Source organism: Fistularia commersonii, chromosome 20 (assembly GCF_037954325.1).
Source record: "Fistularia commersonii isolate RoL2024-O1a breed Wild chromosome 20, RoL_Fcom_v1.0, whole genome shotgun sequence".
Lineage (NCBI taxonomy): Eukaryota > Metazoa > Chordata > Actinopteri > Syngnathiformes > Fistulariidae > Fistularia > Fistularia commersonii.
The window spans coordinates 8508756-8525452 of record NC_141303.1 but is presented as its reverse complement, the minus strand read 5'-3'; the positions used below and the strand labels follow the sequence as shown (position 1 = coordinate 8525452).

At 37.4% G+C, this 16697-nt stretch overlaps 1 protein-coding gene across 1 annotated transcript in view; it reads left to right on the top strand.

Moving 5' to 3' along the window:
- adgb (androglobin) overlaps positions 1–14351 on the top strand; it is a 36588-nt gene extending 22237 nt beyond the window's left edge. Inside the window, exons 21-34 of the mRNA XM_086167588.1 lie at positions 12–146; positions 875–968; positions 1591–1722; positions 1972–2125; positions 2390–2577; positions 3476–3642; positions 4758–4936; positions 6186–6297; positions 8349–8506; positions 10219–10374; positions 10500–10587; positions 10687–10783; positions 12772–12958; positions 13123–14351. Coding sequence (XP_086023714.1) covers positions 12–146; positions 875–968; positions 1591–1722; positions 1972–2125; positions 2390–2577; positions 3476–3642; positions 4758–4936; positions 6186–6297; positions 8349–8506; positions 10219–10374; positions 10500–10587; positions 10687–10783; positions 12772–12958; positions 13123–13323 — 2048 coding nt within the window. The 3' untranslated portion in view covers positions 13324–14351. The remainder of the gene's footprint in view (positions 1–11; positions 147–874; positions 969–1590; positions 1723–1971; positions 2126–2389; positions 2578–3475; positions 3643–4757; positions 4937–6185; positions 6298–8348; positions 8507–10218; positions 10375–10499; positions 10588–10686; positions 10784–12771; positions 12959–13122) is intronic.
- Positions 14352–16697: the final 2346 nt, after the last annotated feature.

Below are 16697 nucleotides of genomic sequence, written 5' to 3'. Positions count from 1 at the left end.
GTTTCAATAAGCGGGTGGACAGCCAAAACCTCCGGAGAGCTGGATTAACCGAGAGCCAACTGATGAGGAGGTCAAGGCCATCATCATTTTGCAGGCAGGATTTAAAGGACATTTGGTGCGAAAGACCCTTAAAGCTTCAAAACCAGGTAACTATATTCACACACACACAACATTGAATTGTGCTTTGCGTATGCATGTTTAAGTCATGTTGAGGTCAGTTTTTTTTTTTTATTTTGGTTTAAGTCCAACGTTCCGAACAGTATCCTTGACAATCAGACACATTTACATTTGTTATGATACTTTTAGGCTAAAAGGAATTCATCGGAGTATGATAAGGTGAGAGGGTGTTTTTGCACATCTCTGAGCAGCCCTCATTCTCCCTTATCTTGCCTACTTTCCTCATCTATCTCTTTCTGATACTCCTTTTGGGTGATATAATTGATGATGTCTCTTCATGTCTGAAAAGCCCAACTTGGTCCGATTAGTATCGGTTTTGGAGAAGCTGCCATTCAGCGAGAGACTGGGCACTGATATGTAGAGAGGCAAAAAAGGAGGGGATAGAGGAGAGGTGACATTTTCCTTTGTCTTGTATAAAACATTATGTCCCCTTACCTTGTCATTCAGTTAAAGGGTATATATAACTACACGCTTGTACGAATGTAATGAGAAACAGCTGCAATCTGTATTAAAAGGTTCTGTTTCGAATTTGAAAGTCATTGTGAAGACATGAATAATTTTCTTTCAGTGTGGCAAACACACTCTAAAATTTCTGCCTCTCATTCTGTAAATTGTCATCCACAAACCTTTTTTTTTTGCATTTATCATTGATTTTTTTTGTGTATGTCTTTTTTGTGCATATGACTGTGTCATCCAGGCACCAAGGAGAATATTGCTGCATCAACAACGCTTCAAGACATGTGGATGAAGGTTGAATCAGATGAAGAAAAATATGCTGCCTTCTTGCTGTGGTAAATTAAGGATGACATATGTACCTTCCATATGCACATGGTGCACCAAACAATGAGAACATGAAAGCACTCATGTCCCAATGTTATGTTCGTTGTATTACATGGCATCCTTTAAGCCTCTCTGTTGTGCTGCATGCCCAGAATTGGCTCCCTCTCCTGGTTGTGGTGGCCTGTGGCGGCCAGGCAGGGAGCATTTTCCACATTGTGTTCCATCTTTTCCCAGTGGTACCATCTGCTGTTTATGCTTACCTCGTTCCAATCAGCTAGCATGACCTGCTGCCTGAGGAACTATGTTAGTGCTTGAGAAGTGAGAGCTTAGTTAATGTCTGCATGGAGGATGGGATTCTGCTGGGTATTGTGAGCCTTTTCATGGCTTCCAATTCTGGAATTTAATTCATGAAGAAATATATGAGCAAATATTATACATAACATAAATATGAAGTGTTTATTCTTTTGTTTTTGTTGTTTGATAAATGTAAAATAATTGCATTATGTCACAGAAAGTTTTTGTTAATATTTGTGATTAGTTATTACATTTTAAATAACGTTACATTTCCATTTTACATATTACATTTTAATACTTTAATACCATTTGAAAGTGTTCTCTGTGTTTCTTGCACAGGCACATCATTGACAATGCTGAGCAAAATGGTGATATCTACCCTTGTCAGCAGGATGAATGGACCAGAATCATATTTGCCGATTACTCCATTCCCCTTCAAGATACACCCAACTCCTGGGTCTTAATCTTTAGGTTAGATTTTTATTCATTTATTCCTTATTTATATTAGGTTTGTAATTTATAAATGAACTTGAAGTTTTACCTCAAAAATCTTGGTCAATTCAGGTACAAATCTGGAGTATTCCCTTCTCACTTACCACTGAGAAAAAAAGGAAGTCCAAATAATGATGTAACATTTCTGTTTGTTTGACATGTTTCTCTCTCTCTCTCTCTGTGTGTGTGTGTGTGTGTGTGTGTGTGTGTGTGTGTGTGTGAATGAAGAGAAGAATTCCTGGTTCCCAAGGCAATGGTGCTGGTACCAAAGGTTTACGCTACACTATCGAATTGTTTCCTTCATGTAATAAATAATGATACTGGAGAGGAGCTTGACATGGCCTTCAACAAAGGTGCTCCCCATGTCTACCAGCCCAATGAGGTCAGTAGTTCACGTAAATCCTTGCTTACTTATAAACCTGCCTAGTTCGACTTAAAGATAATTCCATTTGATGCTGAATTATAGTCGCATCTTATCAAGCATAAAGTTTGAATGCTTTTTGTTTATATTTCTTTTTTGTTTTGATAAGTCTTGTAAAATGAATTGATCAAGCTTAAAAGATTCATCTTGATTCCAGGCTTAACTATTGTCAAATTTCAATGAAAATGATAAAGTTTCTAAATTATTCTGTATTTTCTGTTCAAGCTTGGCTATACCATTGTGGCAGAGGCAGTCATCCCTGAATCACCCCCTATTGGTGCCAAGTGGAAAATGCGCTTCATTGGCTCAGGAGAGCCTCTTCCAAAACTGTCCAATGAGATTCCGCTCAACAAGTTCTCAGTAAAGGACTTCAAAGATTATTACATCCCTAATGATAAAAACCTCATCTGCCGGTAAGGAATGAGTTCTACTGCGGTCATTTTGCAAAAGTTAGTTGTACACTGATTATTATTAAAAATGATTTGATGTTGTATTATTCAGACAACTAAAATATTATCAAGAATGTTATTCGCTCTGAGCTCTGAGATGTTACCAGAATGTGACTGACGGCTCTATTTTCTGCTCAGCACAAGTGACCCCATAGTATCATTTTAGTTTGTACCCGGTGCTATAGTGCTTTTTTTCTGCTATGCTTCCTGTTGCCAAATTAAGAAAATCCCTTATGTCTCTCTGTTCACCTTTGGGTGAGTTTTTCTTCATTGGAGGATTTTATGGGCAAATTTCTGGCAGAACGCTATCATGAGCTCTGCTCATTTTAAATAAACTACTTGCTTTTCAGACCAGGTCAGGGCTTATCTGAGTGTGCATTATGCACACACACAGATGTCTCCACAATTATTTAACATTCATGAACAGTATTAGCCCTTTGACCTTGGAACACATTTTATATTTTCTCAAAACCAACATGAGAATCTTTAATAAGTATTAAGGATAAAGACCAACATTAACAAATGAATAAAATCCTCACATAAGAGGAGACTGCAGGGTGAGCTGTGGAATCAACACCCATGAATATGAGTTAACAATACAAGGAGAAAGTATGATGTTATATATGTTTTATATTCATATGTAAAAAAGAAATGAGCTAATTTTAATATTTTTTACTTTGGATTCTGCCTCAGCCCTGAGTCCAAACTGCAATATTAATCCAAACTACCTATTTAGAGAGCGAGGTCATATTTGACTAAACTGGAACGAGTAATCACTTCCTAATCAACTTTTAGATAAGGCCCACTTTCTGAGTACTACAAAAGACATTAATAGTTCAAATTATTTGAAACATTTTTGTAGTTACTCTGTGCAGGTGACATCCCAGGTCCTAGCAACACTTCAGTTTCAGACATCGAAGCCCGACGTGTTGATACGAATGTCCATTCTGGATCAGGACAAAGAGGTTGCCGGCAACACAGGGAGAGGCCATGTTGTTATTCCTGTTTTCTACTTCCTACCAAGTACAGGTGAGCATCCTTTAGGTTTGGAAGGTAAGTGACGACTTTAAGCGTTGCATGTTTTAAATTGTTTTCATTTTTATTTGTGTAATTGGGGCAGCTTGGCTCAGGGGGTTAGAGTGGCCATCCTTGGAGGCAAACTCCTGGTTCAATTCCCATGCTTTTCTAAGCCTGTCAAAGTGTTGTTTAGCAAGACACTGACCCCCTTACCGCTCCCATGGTGCCACTAAGAGGCTGCCAACTGCTCATTGTTCATGATGGGTTAAATGCAGACAAATACTTTCTTGCAAGGGATTAATAAAGTATGAAAAACAAAAATGAAAGCAAATAATTTGTGTCATTTGGGAATAATGGGTCATTCTGACTATTAATGAATGTAAATTATTCTACTTTTGTTTGCTTCAGTGATTCTTCAATGACAGCGTCAGCTTACTCGCTGTTTTCTGTAATATTATTACAGTTATTATATTTGCATTTATAATGTTGTGTACTTTATAAAGGCTGCTGAAACTTTTCATGCTGAGGTCTAATGTTTTGTTTTTAGTTGCGGTGAAATGATTCTTGACTTTGAAATTCTTTTTCTCCATTATTTTCCCTGTGCTATGAAATTGACAACACTACACAGGATATGATCCCCAAATCAATAGTGTTTTGACATTTTAAATAACCATATATAAATGGTTTTATCTGAGTTTTCACATACACAAAACGCTAATAGAAAAAAGGAACGTTATCATCATAAAATCTGGCCTTGTGAAAAGGCATTGTGTTTTTTTTTTTTTTTTTAGGGATTTGTCTGTGGTCACTTTTTTCAGTCCACCATTGATTATTATTGGTCATGTGCTTAAACCATTGACATAGCTGCTTATCATCACTCTTGGTTTTGTTGAGGTACCACACGTCAGTATCCTGGATATGTTGAACTTGGATCATGACAGAGGTCCCTGTTTGTGTTTATCTTGTATGTTCTCTTGTTTCTGTACAGGATCACCTTTGTCCCTTTGTATCCAGGACTTCACAATTTATTTACTGTTTTGGGTTAATTCATCCAATAATAAAGTGACTTTTATTTTTCTGAGATTTGTATGATAGTTGTTTTTCAGACATATCTTTCTTGGTTACAGACCCTAGTTGCACAGTTGAAGACAGCCAAGATATGTGCCCCACCAAGGAAAAGGGTGTCAAAGTGGCAGAAGCACCACAGCAAAAAAATGTAGAGGACAGTACATCTGGGAAATCAGACTCATCTGACCAGCAACAGCCTCCAGTGGAGACGATGGTATCGCTGACAACTGAGTGTGTGGTATCTGCTATCGCTCCAACACATTACTTATCTCAATTTATCTCTCTGTCTTTCTCACCCACTTGCTTACTGCCTGTGTTCATATCAATTTTTCTCTGCCAGATACACACATTGCTGTATTTGCAGATAGGCTCACACACACACACACACACACACGTTCTTGCACACTCCCACTCACACATTCTCGCACAGACAAATGCACAAGAGAAGAGCAGTTGAAACTGGCAGAGTGGTGTTGTTATTGTCTGACTTTGCAATGGTTTATAGAGAGCTGTGAGTTTTGCATAATTAATGAGTCACCAGTTTTGGGATTTTATTTAGCATACCTGTCGTCACAGTTTGTTGATCCACTGATGTGCATTGAACATGTTATTCAAATGATTTAGAAATACTAAGCATCCTCTGGATGCTTAGAAAAATCAATTAAGGATGATTTACTCAGAAGTGTAGCAAACAACAGGAATGATAACTGCATATACTTCATTTATTTATTTCCGTACATTGTATCTCTCCCCACACAGAAGGGGTCAAAACTTTTTTACAGCGTGTGTATTCAATAGAATTAATTGGAATGTGATGCATCTACTTGAAATGATCCAAAATTATATCCATTTCAAAATGTGAAATCAATGGACATTAGTTCAGAAGATGGCGTGACATCCGTAGTTAATGAGACAGATCATGTCCAAAGCATGAAACTAAACAAATATTGATTTGAATTAAGAACATTAATCTAGTATTAGAGCAAAGGGTCAGTGGTTAAAGCAATGTTTTCACTGGAAAGAGAGAGAGAGGATAATTAGCGCTGGTGGTATAATTTGTTTGGAAGTAGACCTGGGTAACATAAGAAAAGTAAATTATATTCTCACTGTGGCTTTTGATGTTGTGTATTAATATGGCTCTTTTATGTACCGAAGAAAAGTTCTTGCCTTAATTATTACTTGATGGTACTATTAGTTTCAAAAACTTCACAGTAAAATTGATGTGGGAGTGACCACATTAGATTGAAATTTGGCTAACAAATTTAAATCTGCAATAAAATACTATCGTTCAAAAGCAATAGATTAAATTAACTGTAGCTATGTGACAGCCATATGATATGTAGGTCATAGAGTCTTTGCATGTTCAGAGTCTAACTGTATGTTAGTAACTGTATGTGCCCCAGGCCATGTCTATTTCCCCCTTATTTGTGTCTTTTCATATCAGTTTTAACCTGGATGTAGGCTGACTTTTCCTTTCTGTTTCTAAGGGTCATAAGTATTTGGTGAAAGCAGAAGTTCTTTATAAGAGCTGGGATTTGGATGAAAATCAGCTGCTCTTTGTCCAGGGGCTCAAAGACATGGAGAAGAATGATATGAAAGGTATCAAAGACAATTGCAAACACAGCATTACAAAGGGACAGCCAAGAATGAGCATCATTGTTTGTATTTTTCAAACAAAACATTTTTATTTTATCTGTATTGAAAGGTTAAGTCTTGAACAGACATGAGATGAGATCCAATATGCCTAAGAAGAAAAAAAATCATCTGGATATACACTTTGTGTTTTACCAGGACCTTCAAATATCTGTGTTAAGGGGTCATGGAGTCTTTTTCCTTTTAATTTAATCATTTTAAATATTCTAAGTGTGTGTTTCTAAACTTGTGGCCAAATTTTATACGAGGCAGTTAATTTTCATTTATGCAATTTATTTAATTGTTCTGCTTGAAATCCGGTATACGCAGGAGGCACTATCAGAGGTCAAGGCGAGTTCTATTCTTTACTCCTACTTGCCAGGCGCCTATAACTGTAAGCCTAATGAAAGCCAGAAGGATACAACTGCGAATGCAGATCACACGCTGCAATATCTTGTGCCCACTAGTCATTAGTGGAGGCAGTAATCCTGTCCTCTGCCCCTAACTCTTCTTCTGTTCCTTTAATCAGTCTTGAACTGATTGAAAAATTGGGCCTTTGAAATTTGCAGATGCTTGTTAGAAATTCTGAGAGAATGAATTAATTGCAGTGCAGGTGGATGCTTATGTGAAGGAGGTGGTGCATGGTTAACAATTTACATGATTTCCTGAAGCCAGTCTGCTGTCACTGAATCTCTTCTCTCTACTGCTTTCATCAACACTCTCTGTATTTACCGTTCAGTTGACATGGCGTGAAATCCAAGGATTATGTTTCCCTGGAAGCGGTGTTTTTAAAATCACCTAATATATGCTTTATTATTTCAAAGAAATAATAAAGCTATTTTGTTTGTCTATTTATTAATCTAACTAGGCCATTTGAATAATTTATTCTTGTGTGTGTGTGTGTGTGTGCGTGTGTGCGTGTGTGCGTGGAGGGGGTACATTTTTGCTAAAGCCTGCCTGGTTTTATCCATGTGAGGATGTATATGAAAATGTCCAGAGAAACCTCTAGTGGGTTTCCAATAAGCTTGTGGAAGTGGGTCAATGGGAAGTCAAATGAAGTTGGCTCTTGCCCCCTGGTGCCCTGGGAAATATCTCAGCAGGAAAGTGAATTAATTTCACCCAGTTAAACTCTGTCTCAGTGGTGATGCTGCGCCCTTGATCATGCTCTCTACATGCAACATGGATACACACGCACAACATGCCACACTAGGCTTTGAACTCCCTCTAACAAGCTGTTTAACAAGCTGCAGCCTAAATGCTGTACTGCACATGTTTAATGCATGCACCGTTATGTATCTCTGCTTTAAATTTGAGAATATAGTGTCCAAACCAAACAGTAGCTCTTCAGTACCTACAGTGCTGTTCATTTCTAAGAGAACATATTTTTAGCATCTTAAAAATTGTGACAATCGCTTGTCAAACAGGAATTCCAATTCAATATATGAAAATCTTTAGTCCAGATTTAAGACAAAATAAAGAAAAGATGAAGTATGCTATATATTTGTCACATGAACAAAAATTAATTGCCAGTTTACATATATTTCATGCACTGATCAGGCAGATTGAATGGAAGAAAGCTTTTATAATGTGTGATTGTGCTTCTCTTTATCAGAGAACTGCTACTTACTTGCTTCACACAAGATGTTTAGCAATATTTTAACTATAAAGTGCAACAGTGCCATCTAGCCCTCATTTAACCCCATGACATACAGTGTTAACCTAATGTTTTAATTCTGCTTGTATCACAAGAAAAGGAATATGAGCAGCTGAGGTTAACTGAGGATTGTGTTTTCAAACTGACATAGTACAGTAAAAATTTACAAAGTTTGTAGGAGGTGAGTTTCCCAGTTTTACATCATTTTGATTTCAAAACTGGTTTGTGTATGACATAAATCCATCATTCATGCCTATATGATTTTGATAATCCATATAAGTACCATATTCATCTTTATCAATATTTATCAATTTATTTGGTACAATTTTGACTTAATAACACATTATCATTTTGTAAAATGTAGAGAACAAGCCTGGCGACCTGAAACGTTCATCTACCACTGGTACATCAAGTCATGAGGGGCACAAGTCTAACACGCCTAAAACCAATCGGAAAGGGGAAGGTGACAAGGAGAAAGGCAAGCGAGCTGCCAGCTCTAAAACTGTTACCAAGCAAGGAACGGTAATACATCACTTCAGCATCGTGACAGACAACACTACTGTGATAATGTTAGCTGCCATCCTGGGGAAAAAGGATGTTCCTGGATATGATCTTTTCTTTGATAACTATTATCTATTGCACAATGAGGGATGCTGCTGAAAGCATCACAGCTACCAAACTGAAATGCTAATTGGCATTAACATAGTAACTGTTCAGATATGATTAGCCTCTAGAACATCATATAGTGAGATGTAATCATATTATATTGCATTTTTTTGAGTAACGTCAAAATCAAAGACCAATATGCAGTCAAAAAGTGTCGTTAACGCACATGTGTGCAGTATTTGGTTACATGGTATCAAGACACATCCATTTGAATTTGCTAAAACATCCAACAGTGCAATGCAACGTAATGGTACCTTTCCAAAAAGATGTTAACCACATACCCCTTAGTGATTCTTTTTCAGGCTAAGTGCAATTAGATGTTTTAAATTTGTATTTATTTTACTATTCTTTCAGTGTGCACATTATGGTGCTCAACTTTTATATTTGGTTGCATGGAGTGTCCTGTATCTGCAAAACAAAGCAAGATATGAATCATATATCAAAAAGTGCCAGTTTGACCATTGGCCCAAAAATGAGACATTTATCATCTAGAACTGCATAATACTGCATAATCTTGTGATCTATAATCCTCACTATACTGGCATTTGTGTGATAATGAGAACTCCAGCTGCTTAACAAAATCTGTGATTCATGTAGTGCAAAGTACTTTATTCTCCCTAGTGCTACACATCAAATCCTGAACACAATGAGATTTAAAAGCCAGATCTTCCGGATAGCTGTTCTCAAAACATTTTCATTTGTATGTTTTTTTCTTCTTATTTGCACCACAGCAATGGAAGATCTAGACCCGTAATAGCACTTGATATATAAAATATGAAATGATACATACTGTGATGACGAGACAGCTGAAGAAAAGATCCAAAACGAAGGAAAAAAACTTGGCAGGATGGCAGACTGGCTGTGCACCATACTGTCTTAGTTGATCATTGAATTAGACACTGATTGTGTTCAAGGGTAGTGTTTCCCCACCTTTTTTCAGCCATGGCACATATTTGACATTAGAGAAATCACTTTTCACACCACCAAATAAATATGTAAGTTTATTCCCCCCATAATGGAGTCGGCTCAGTTGGTTACCAGTAAAAGTGAATTCAATCAGAATATTACTTTCATTGTATTGTCTTGAGCTCACCTTTTTTACTGTCTTTTGACCACTACTCATACTTGGGCCTTCACCTGGGTCAGAATAATCTTCAGGACCAGAGGGTCCTGATTGAGTACTTTTTTTTTTTAAATACTTATCCATCGCGTATAGCTGTCACTGTCTCACTCGAAGCATCACTAATTACTCTGCTGTTTGAGCAGCAGCAGGTAGATACACAGGTTAATTCAATACCTGTTACCACAAAGTGGAAGCGTATTTAATTGTTCATCAATTTTACATTATTTGCATTGAATAAATAATTTTTGGACCAATAAGGTGACAGTTGGAATTTTTCCACGGCACACCTGGTGATCTCTCACAGCACACCGATGTGCCGTGGCACACTGGTAGGGAAACACTGTTCTAGTGAAATGACCTTCAACTTGGGGTGTACGTGTGTGTATGTGTTTGTGTGTGAGAGCATGTGGATCATATTTTCCGGTGCCTTTGTACATTTATTCAGGGCCTAGACCTAACCAAGCCAAACTGGACACTGCGTGTTGTCATTGACAAGAATAAAGCAGAGAGCATTGTGATGAAGAAAGACACAGAGAGGGTGGAGCAAATCAAGGCAATCAAAAAAGCCTGGGAAACTGCTGAACCAGGCCGTCATGAAAAGGTAGAATAGTGTATGCATTTTATGTATATGTTTTTTTATTGACTTATAGATAGATTGACAAATACATACATATACTCTAGATACCACAAATATTGAAAAAAATCTTTAACCACTTTTTTTTCCAGGCTTTGCAGTCTCGTCAGAAATTTCTCAAACAAATCAAACAAGCAAGCGATGAAACTCCTCCCAGTGACATGGATAACGCAGAGCCTGGTAGATATTGTAGTCAAATGTATATAGTCTACCTGAGACATCTACATGACTTATTTCTCATAAGGGCAATAAGAATTTCTGTCATTGGTTCTTTTCTAGCCGAATCCAGATCTGCTGCCGACATGCCTTTCACTCCATCAAATCAGCAGCTGTCGGAGATCCCTTGCATACCCATGGACTACTCTCCCCTTATCAGGTTCTTGGATCGTTTTTCTCTCCTAATCTAAATTAGATTTATCATGGAAAATCACAGTGGTCACACTACAGTCTGCTCATAATAAGTATACAAGTGTGTATTAATATGTCACATGACTAACAGAAATCAAAATCAGTCTTTTGCAGAACTGTCATTATGTGAGGCTGTGTAACAGATCATGATTTAAATTGTTCCCACAGGCAAGTTCATTTAGATTTAGCAAGCCAGCCTGACATTATCATTATTTACATTGTTTACGGAGTGTTTATTTTACCTTTGTTAGTTACTCTATGCATCTGATCCAAAATTTAATTCAGTAGATTGCTGTGGTGCTGAGGCCCGACTACAAAATGGAATTGCCAGTGTTTGTTTGAATGTCTCTGAGTGTCAGGTGCGCCTGTTTGTCTGTATTTGTTTGATAAAAAACAAAAAAAAAAAAACAAAAAAAAAACAGCTTCCTCAAATTTGCTTGGAGTTTTCTCTCACAGTACTTGCACAGCATTTTATTGTTTTTTTTTTGTGTTTGTGAACTTTGCCACCCTTAGGATGGAATAATATCTCTAATATCCAAATGAACTATTTTACCTTAACTTAATTCTAGACAATGTTTCAGAAGGGAAAAAAAATGCAAAAAAAAATTCTGCATGTTTTTTACCGCATAAAACCGTGTCAGTACCAAAATACTTGACTATTATCCTGCCATTGACTGTTCAGATGTGGAGAGGTTCCCTCTTCAACCTCGATATTTCTCTCTTTTTCAACCTCACAGAATCTACTCAAATACTGGCCTTCCCACTCCAATGTCCATCCCTCCTCTTGTTAAATGAAATGATATTTGGGTCTTAATCAGAGAGCTATTTCAGGGTCTTAATGCGATTGTTGCTGCAGTGAGATGTACCCCTCTCCCATCAGCACTTCATCCCCTCGTGCATGTGCATGTGTTCAAATGTCCGGCTGCTAATGTCCTGCAATTGGAGCACAGAGAGTTCTTGAGGAGTAGTTTATTGAGGGAGCCTGATTATTCCACAGTACTCCCCTGTCTCACAAAAGGGAGTCTGATTATTCCACAATACTGTCTCACAGAGGCACACTACAGGGTACACATCGATTCTCTCAAACACACACACACACACACACACACACGCACACATGCATACACACACAATCATGCTGGTCATTTGCACATCCAGGGTATCACGCAGGGAGCAGAGTTGAATAGCACAATGTTCATTAACAGAATGAACTTCATCACCACCTTCGTGACCTCCCCTCTTCATTAGGATTGGCTTATAGGAAATAGGCAGCTTCAGCATTTCCAATCTGGCACTCTTGAAATTCCTGCCATCTGTGTTTTCACCCTGCCTAATTTTCACATTCTTGAACGTACATCTTACTCTCCAACTATATCCAAAATCCTTCCACATACATTTTTTCCATACACTGAAGTTCAGGATATGAAGGTGGACTTTGCAAATGGGTTGCGAGCTAAGGCAAATATTTTTGGACTGGATATTTTCGTCTGCCCATTTTAATTTTAATTTCTCCTGTCTGTTGATGTAATATTTCATAAGACTGGCTATAAATTTAAAAAACTAGTCCCTTTTAATATCAGATCCGACACAACTGTTCTGCCATATTGCGATGGGCACACACAGCATTAAATTTCAGCTGTCATTACACATCTGTGGAGGTTCTCAGTCATCCAGGTTATGATAAATTCTTCTCAAAATCTTCTTGTCATGGTTTCACCCCTCATCTGAGAGGCCTCCGCAATTCTTCAGTTCAGTTGATGAAGCCTCTCGGATGAGGGGTTTAAACATCATCAAGTGAAGAAATTCAGGTTCACTTGCCACGAAAAGAAGACTTTGACAAGAAGCTTTCATGAAAAGTAACCTATCTATCCAAATTTGTTTTGAAATTGTTATGTGACAAATTATGGCACCCAATTAGAGGTTTTTATCAAGTTGTGTCCTTTTTTTTTTTGGTAGACGCCAAAAAGACTTTCCAATACTGATGGACTCCCAGGCTGAGACAAACCAGCAGAGGGAGCGCTTGGAAAAAATCCAGACCTACCGGTTGGTTCGAGATAATGTCCTCGAGCACAGGAAAGAGGAAGCGTTCAAAAGAAAAGAATTGATAATGAAGCACCAGTTGGACACATATGAGGACTTGCAGGTCATTTGATGAAAAATACTGACTGATGTCACAAGTTATTATCAACAGATATTAGCTGTAATAAGTCATTTTGTTGAACCAAAAGAGAGATTCCTTCTGAAGCCTTTCCCCCTTGCGTTTGTGGTTATTAATATCACAATTATTTTCCTTCTCATCTTCACCAGGCAACCTTGTGGCGACAACGTAAGAAATACGTTGAAGTTCGCAAACCTTTTAGTAGCCGTCAGACAATGGCTGTGAAAAAGGAAGAAGAGAAGCCACCTCCAGAGGATGCCCAACAGGCAGCTCAACAAAAAGTAGCCCCAGCCACCGCCCCTAATGAGCAGCCCAGCAAACACTCTAGGAACTCTGGCAAGAAAAAGTGAAAGTCACTTTGCAACACTAGTAAAAAACGCTCACTTATGTTGTGGAGTATAAATTTGAGACATGTACTTTATTTGATGATTCCAATGCTACTTAATCCTTCTACTCTGCTTCTTTTCAAAGGAATATAATAGTTAGACACTACTTTTCATATCCCATTTTTTTCTGATTTACAATGTTTTATTTAAAAACATAGAGAAGGATTGTGTTTTTAAATGGAATGTCTTTACTCTCATAGTATTTAAAAACCAACCTTGATGTGGTTGTCAATGCATTGTCACTTGTAACCAGGGCTTTGCTGTGAGGTCATACAAAGTAAAGTGATGCTGAAAATAACAAATAATTTAACAAATTCTTCGGTATACAACGTTGTTCCATTATCTCACCAATTTTTGCTATTTACAATATATTGTACATACTTTTTCTCAAATGATAAAAAAACAAAATTAGGAGAAGACAATTGTTTTTTTTTCCCCTCGGATTATGCTGAGCTAAATTAATTTGGTTTACAAAACGACCATTGTAGGCTTGGATAATTACAGTTCCTGTCACTGTGCTCATGATGCAGTGTCATCTCCCCTGATATGCATGGCTTTGACTTGTATATGCCCAGTAACTTTTGTGTTCTTGAAATATTTTGCTCTCTCAAAGGTCACTATTGACTGCTTAACTCAAGACATTTTGCTGGTGGTTCACTGATTTGTCAATACATTTATTATTCTTGAGTCTGCTTCAACAAAACTAAATCAAAGGTTTACCAATGAATTTCGTGGTAGCTCCACATCAGCTATAATTATTCAGAGTCTATGTTGAATTGTTTCTTGTACACCTTCAGATTTTTGTCACCTTGATGTGAAAAAGCAAAGTGTGAGGCTATTATGATTGTTTACTATTGGAGCGCAGCTCTCTTTGCTCCATTCCACAAAAGGAAAAAATTAGCCCATCATCTGAAGAATGGAAAGCTAAATTGGAAATGAAAGGCAAGATGGTGCCATCTAGTGGTTGTGGACATTAATAAATTCTCATTATTCCTGCACTGTGCTGTTTTCAAGGTAATTCTATTTTGTCCTGCTGCATGAAGGAATTATCAATGTTCTGTGTGCGTGTGTGCGTGCGTGCGTGCGTAGATACCAGTTATATGTTAGATAACAGTCAACCCGAAAAATGTTCTCATACAGCAATGTCATCCTGCAGTAATCCACTCCCTTTTAGCATAAAATAGTTTACTGCTTTTGCTTTTTATTTCATGTAAAATATTTGCCAGGAATCATTCCCTTTCAACATATTTCACATAAAATAATGATATATAACACATGACCAAAATATCAAAATAGTTTCAAAAAGATGCAAATGTGTTATTTTTGCATGTACAGTAATTGTAAGAATACAGTTCACATTGTTTACACAATGTTAATCTGTTGCTATACTCAACAAATACTTAAAATGCCTGCAGGATTGCATTGCACAGTTTCCTCTGCATATAAATGCATGTTCCTGCTTTCTATGTGTATTCCATTCGGTCTGTCAGGCCCGATCTAGTCAACCACAATTTCTCCCCTTATAACTGCATGACAGACCTAATCCTGAAATCCTTGTTGCTGGCACAGAACAGTCCCTCTTGTCTCTGAAGGATCCCTCTCACCCAATTCTCCCCTCCCTTCTTCTAAAAACATGCAGTGTTACCAACACTTAAAACTGCCTTCCTCTTCCAGCGAGCATGAGGCATAGTAGCTGAATGTGAGGGTATGCTGTTCATGTCCTATACTATCCTATTATTCGAGAGAGAGATCACCCGACTCTGTAATTGGCAGTGACATGTGTATATTAACTGAGAGGCTGTTTGTTAAGTGGCAGCTGTTAGCTGCTGCTTTGCAAATATGAAATGAGAGACAGAAGAATATTGGTATAACCTTGAATAGAAGGAGGGACAGTTGGCTATTGTGTGTGTGTGTGTGTGTGTGTGTGTGTGTGTGTGTGTGTGTGTGTGTGTGTGTGTGTGTGTGTGTGTGTGCGCGCGCATTTGACTTTCTAGCCATAATAAGAAAATATGAGTCTTAAATTGAGCCATTTAATGGAATGATGAAATTAGGTGAAACAAGATACACATTCCCTGGGAAGTGGAGACTGTGGGGGCTCTTTAATTCACTTTTCATTTTTGAGGTAGTAATTTAAAACCAGTTCAATCAAGGTTTTTATGAATTGCGAAGGGCAGATTAACTTTCAGGAATTCAGTATCTTTCCACGGTTACACTATGGTTTAACCCCGTGTGGTGTGTCTTCTCTGTGTGAAATCTGCATACAAGATATATGTAAATATTTTAATTTCATCCTATTGGAAGACCATGTTTATCTAAGACAATTATGATAGCAAACCAAGATTAAGGTTTAAATAATGAAAACTGTCATGAGGGCAATCACTATTTTTCTAAATTTGACCCACCCTCACATTCAGATGACAGGTAATAATCTCTAACTGATGGCATGGTTGCCTCTGGTTGCCCATGATTGCCTCTCAAGAATGTATAGTCAGAAGTCTTTTCCCTCTTTCAAGAATCCCAGCATTGATAGATATTCAATTTTGTTATTTTTGTCATTTAATGTCGTGACTGGGTAGACAGAGGCCTCACACACAAGCCTTGGAATAGGGGGCCTCAAGATTCCAGATTAAACTTGTCTGTTAAAAAGTATATAGTAATTTCATAAATAAATACACATAACCATTTGTTCAGTGAGCACAGAGAATTTTCAATTTTGAATAGTGTCAGACTGTTACAACTGTAATTAAAATTCATGTTTTCAACTGGAGGCAGAACTTGAATAAGTCACAGCTTGAAGGTGAGTGCTGGAGCTCAATTTACCACAGTTGATCTTGACCTTAACAATGACGGTGCTGTCTCATGACCCCTGACCTCCCAGGAGATGCCTTAATTTTAAAAACAGTGATACTTAAGCACAGACACAAGATCTCTGTTTAATAGTGTGTTTTATGGCATAATTTCTATTTTTTCATAAATTTAATCTGAAGGTAATTTTACAGCATCTTTCTTTTGTAATTTGACCCTCTACCTTAGAACCACTGGTCAAGTATAACAAATAGGCACAAGGAACCAGTTAGCGTGGCATTTCTTGATTGAAGAAATTGTGAATTCAGCCACCATTTTTTTTTTATTTTGGTTTTACAGATTAAAGAAACATGATTTAGTGTCTTTAAAAAAAAGCATCAATGCCTTTTCAATTTTTTTGCAATAAATTCTCTGCATCTGATGTCCCTTTGATCGTCCCTAAGATCTTCTTTATATTGCTGCCATTTAAATCTTCGGGACCATTGATGTTTTTTTTTTACCTTTTAATTCAGTTTTCTTTGTTTTGCTCATGA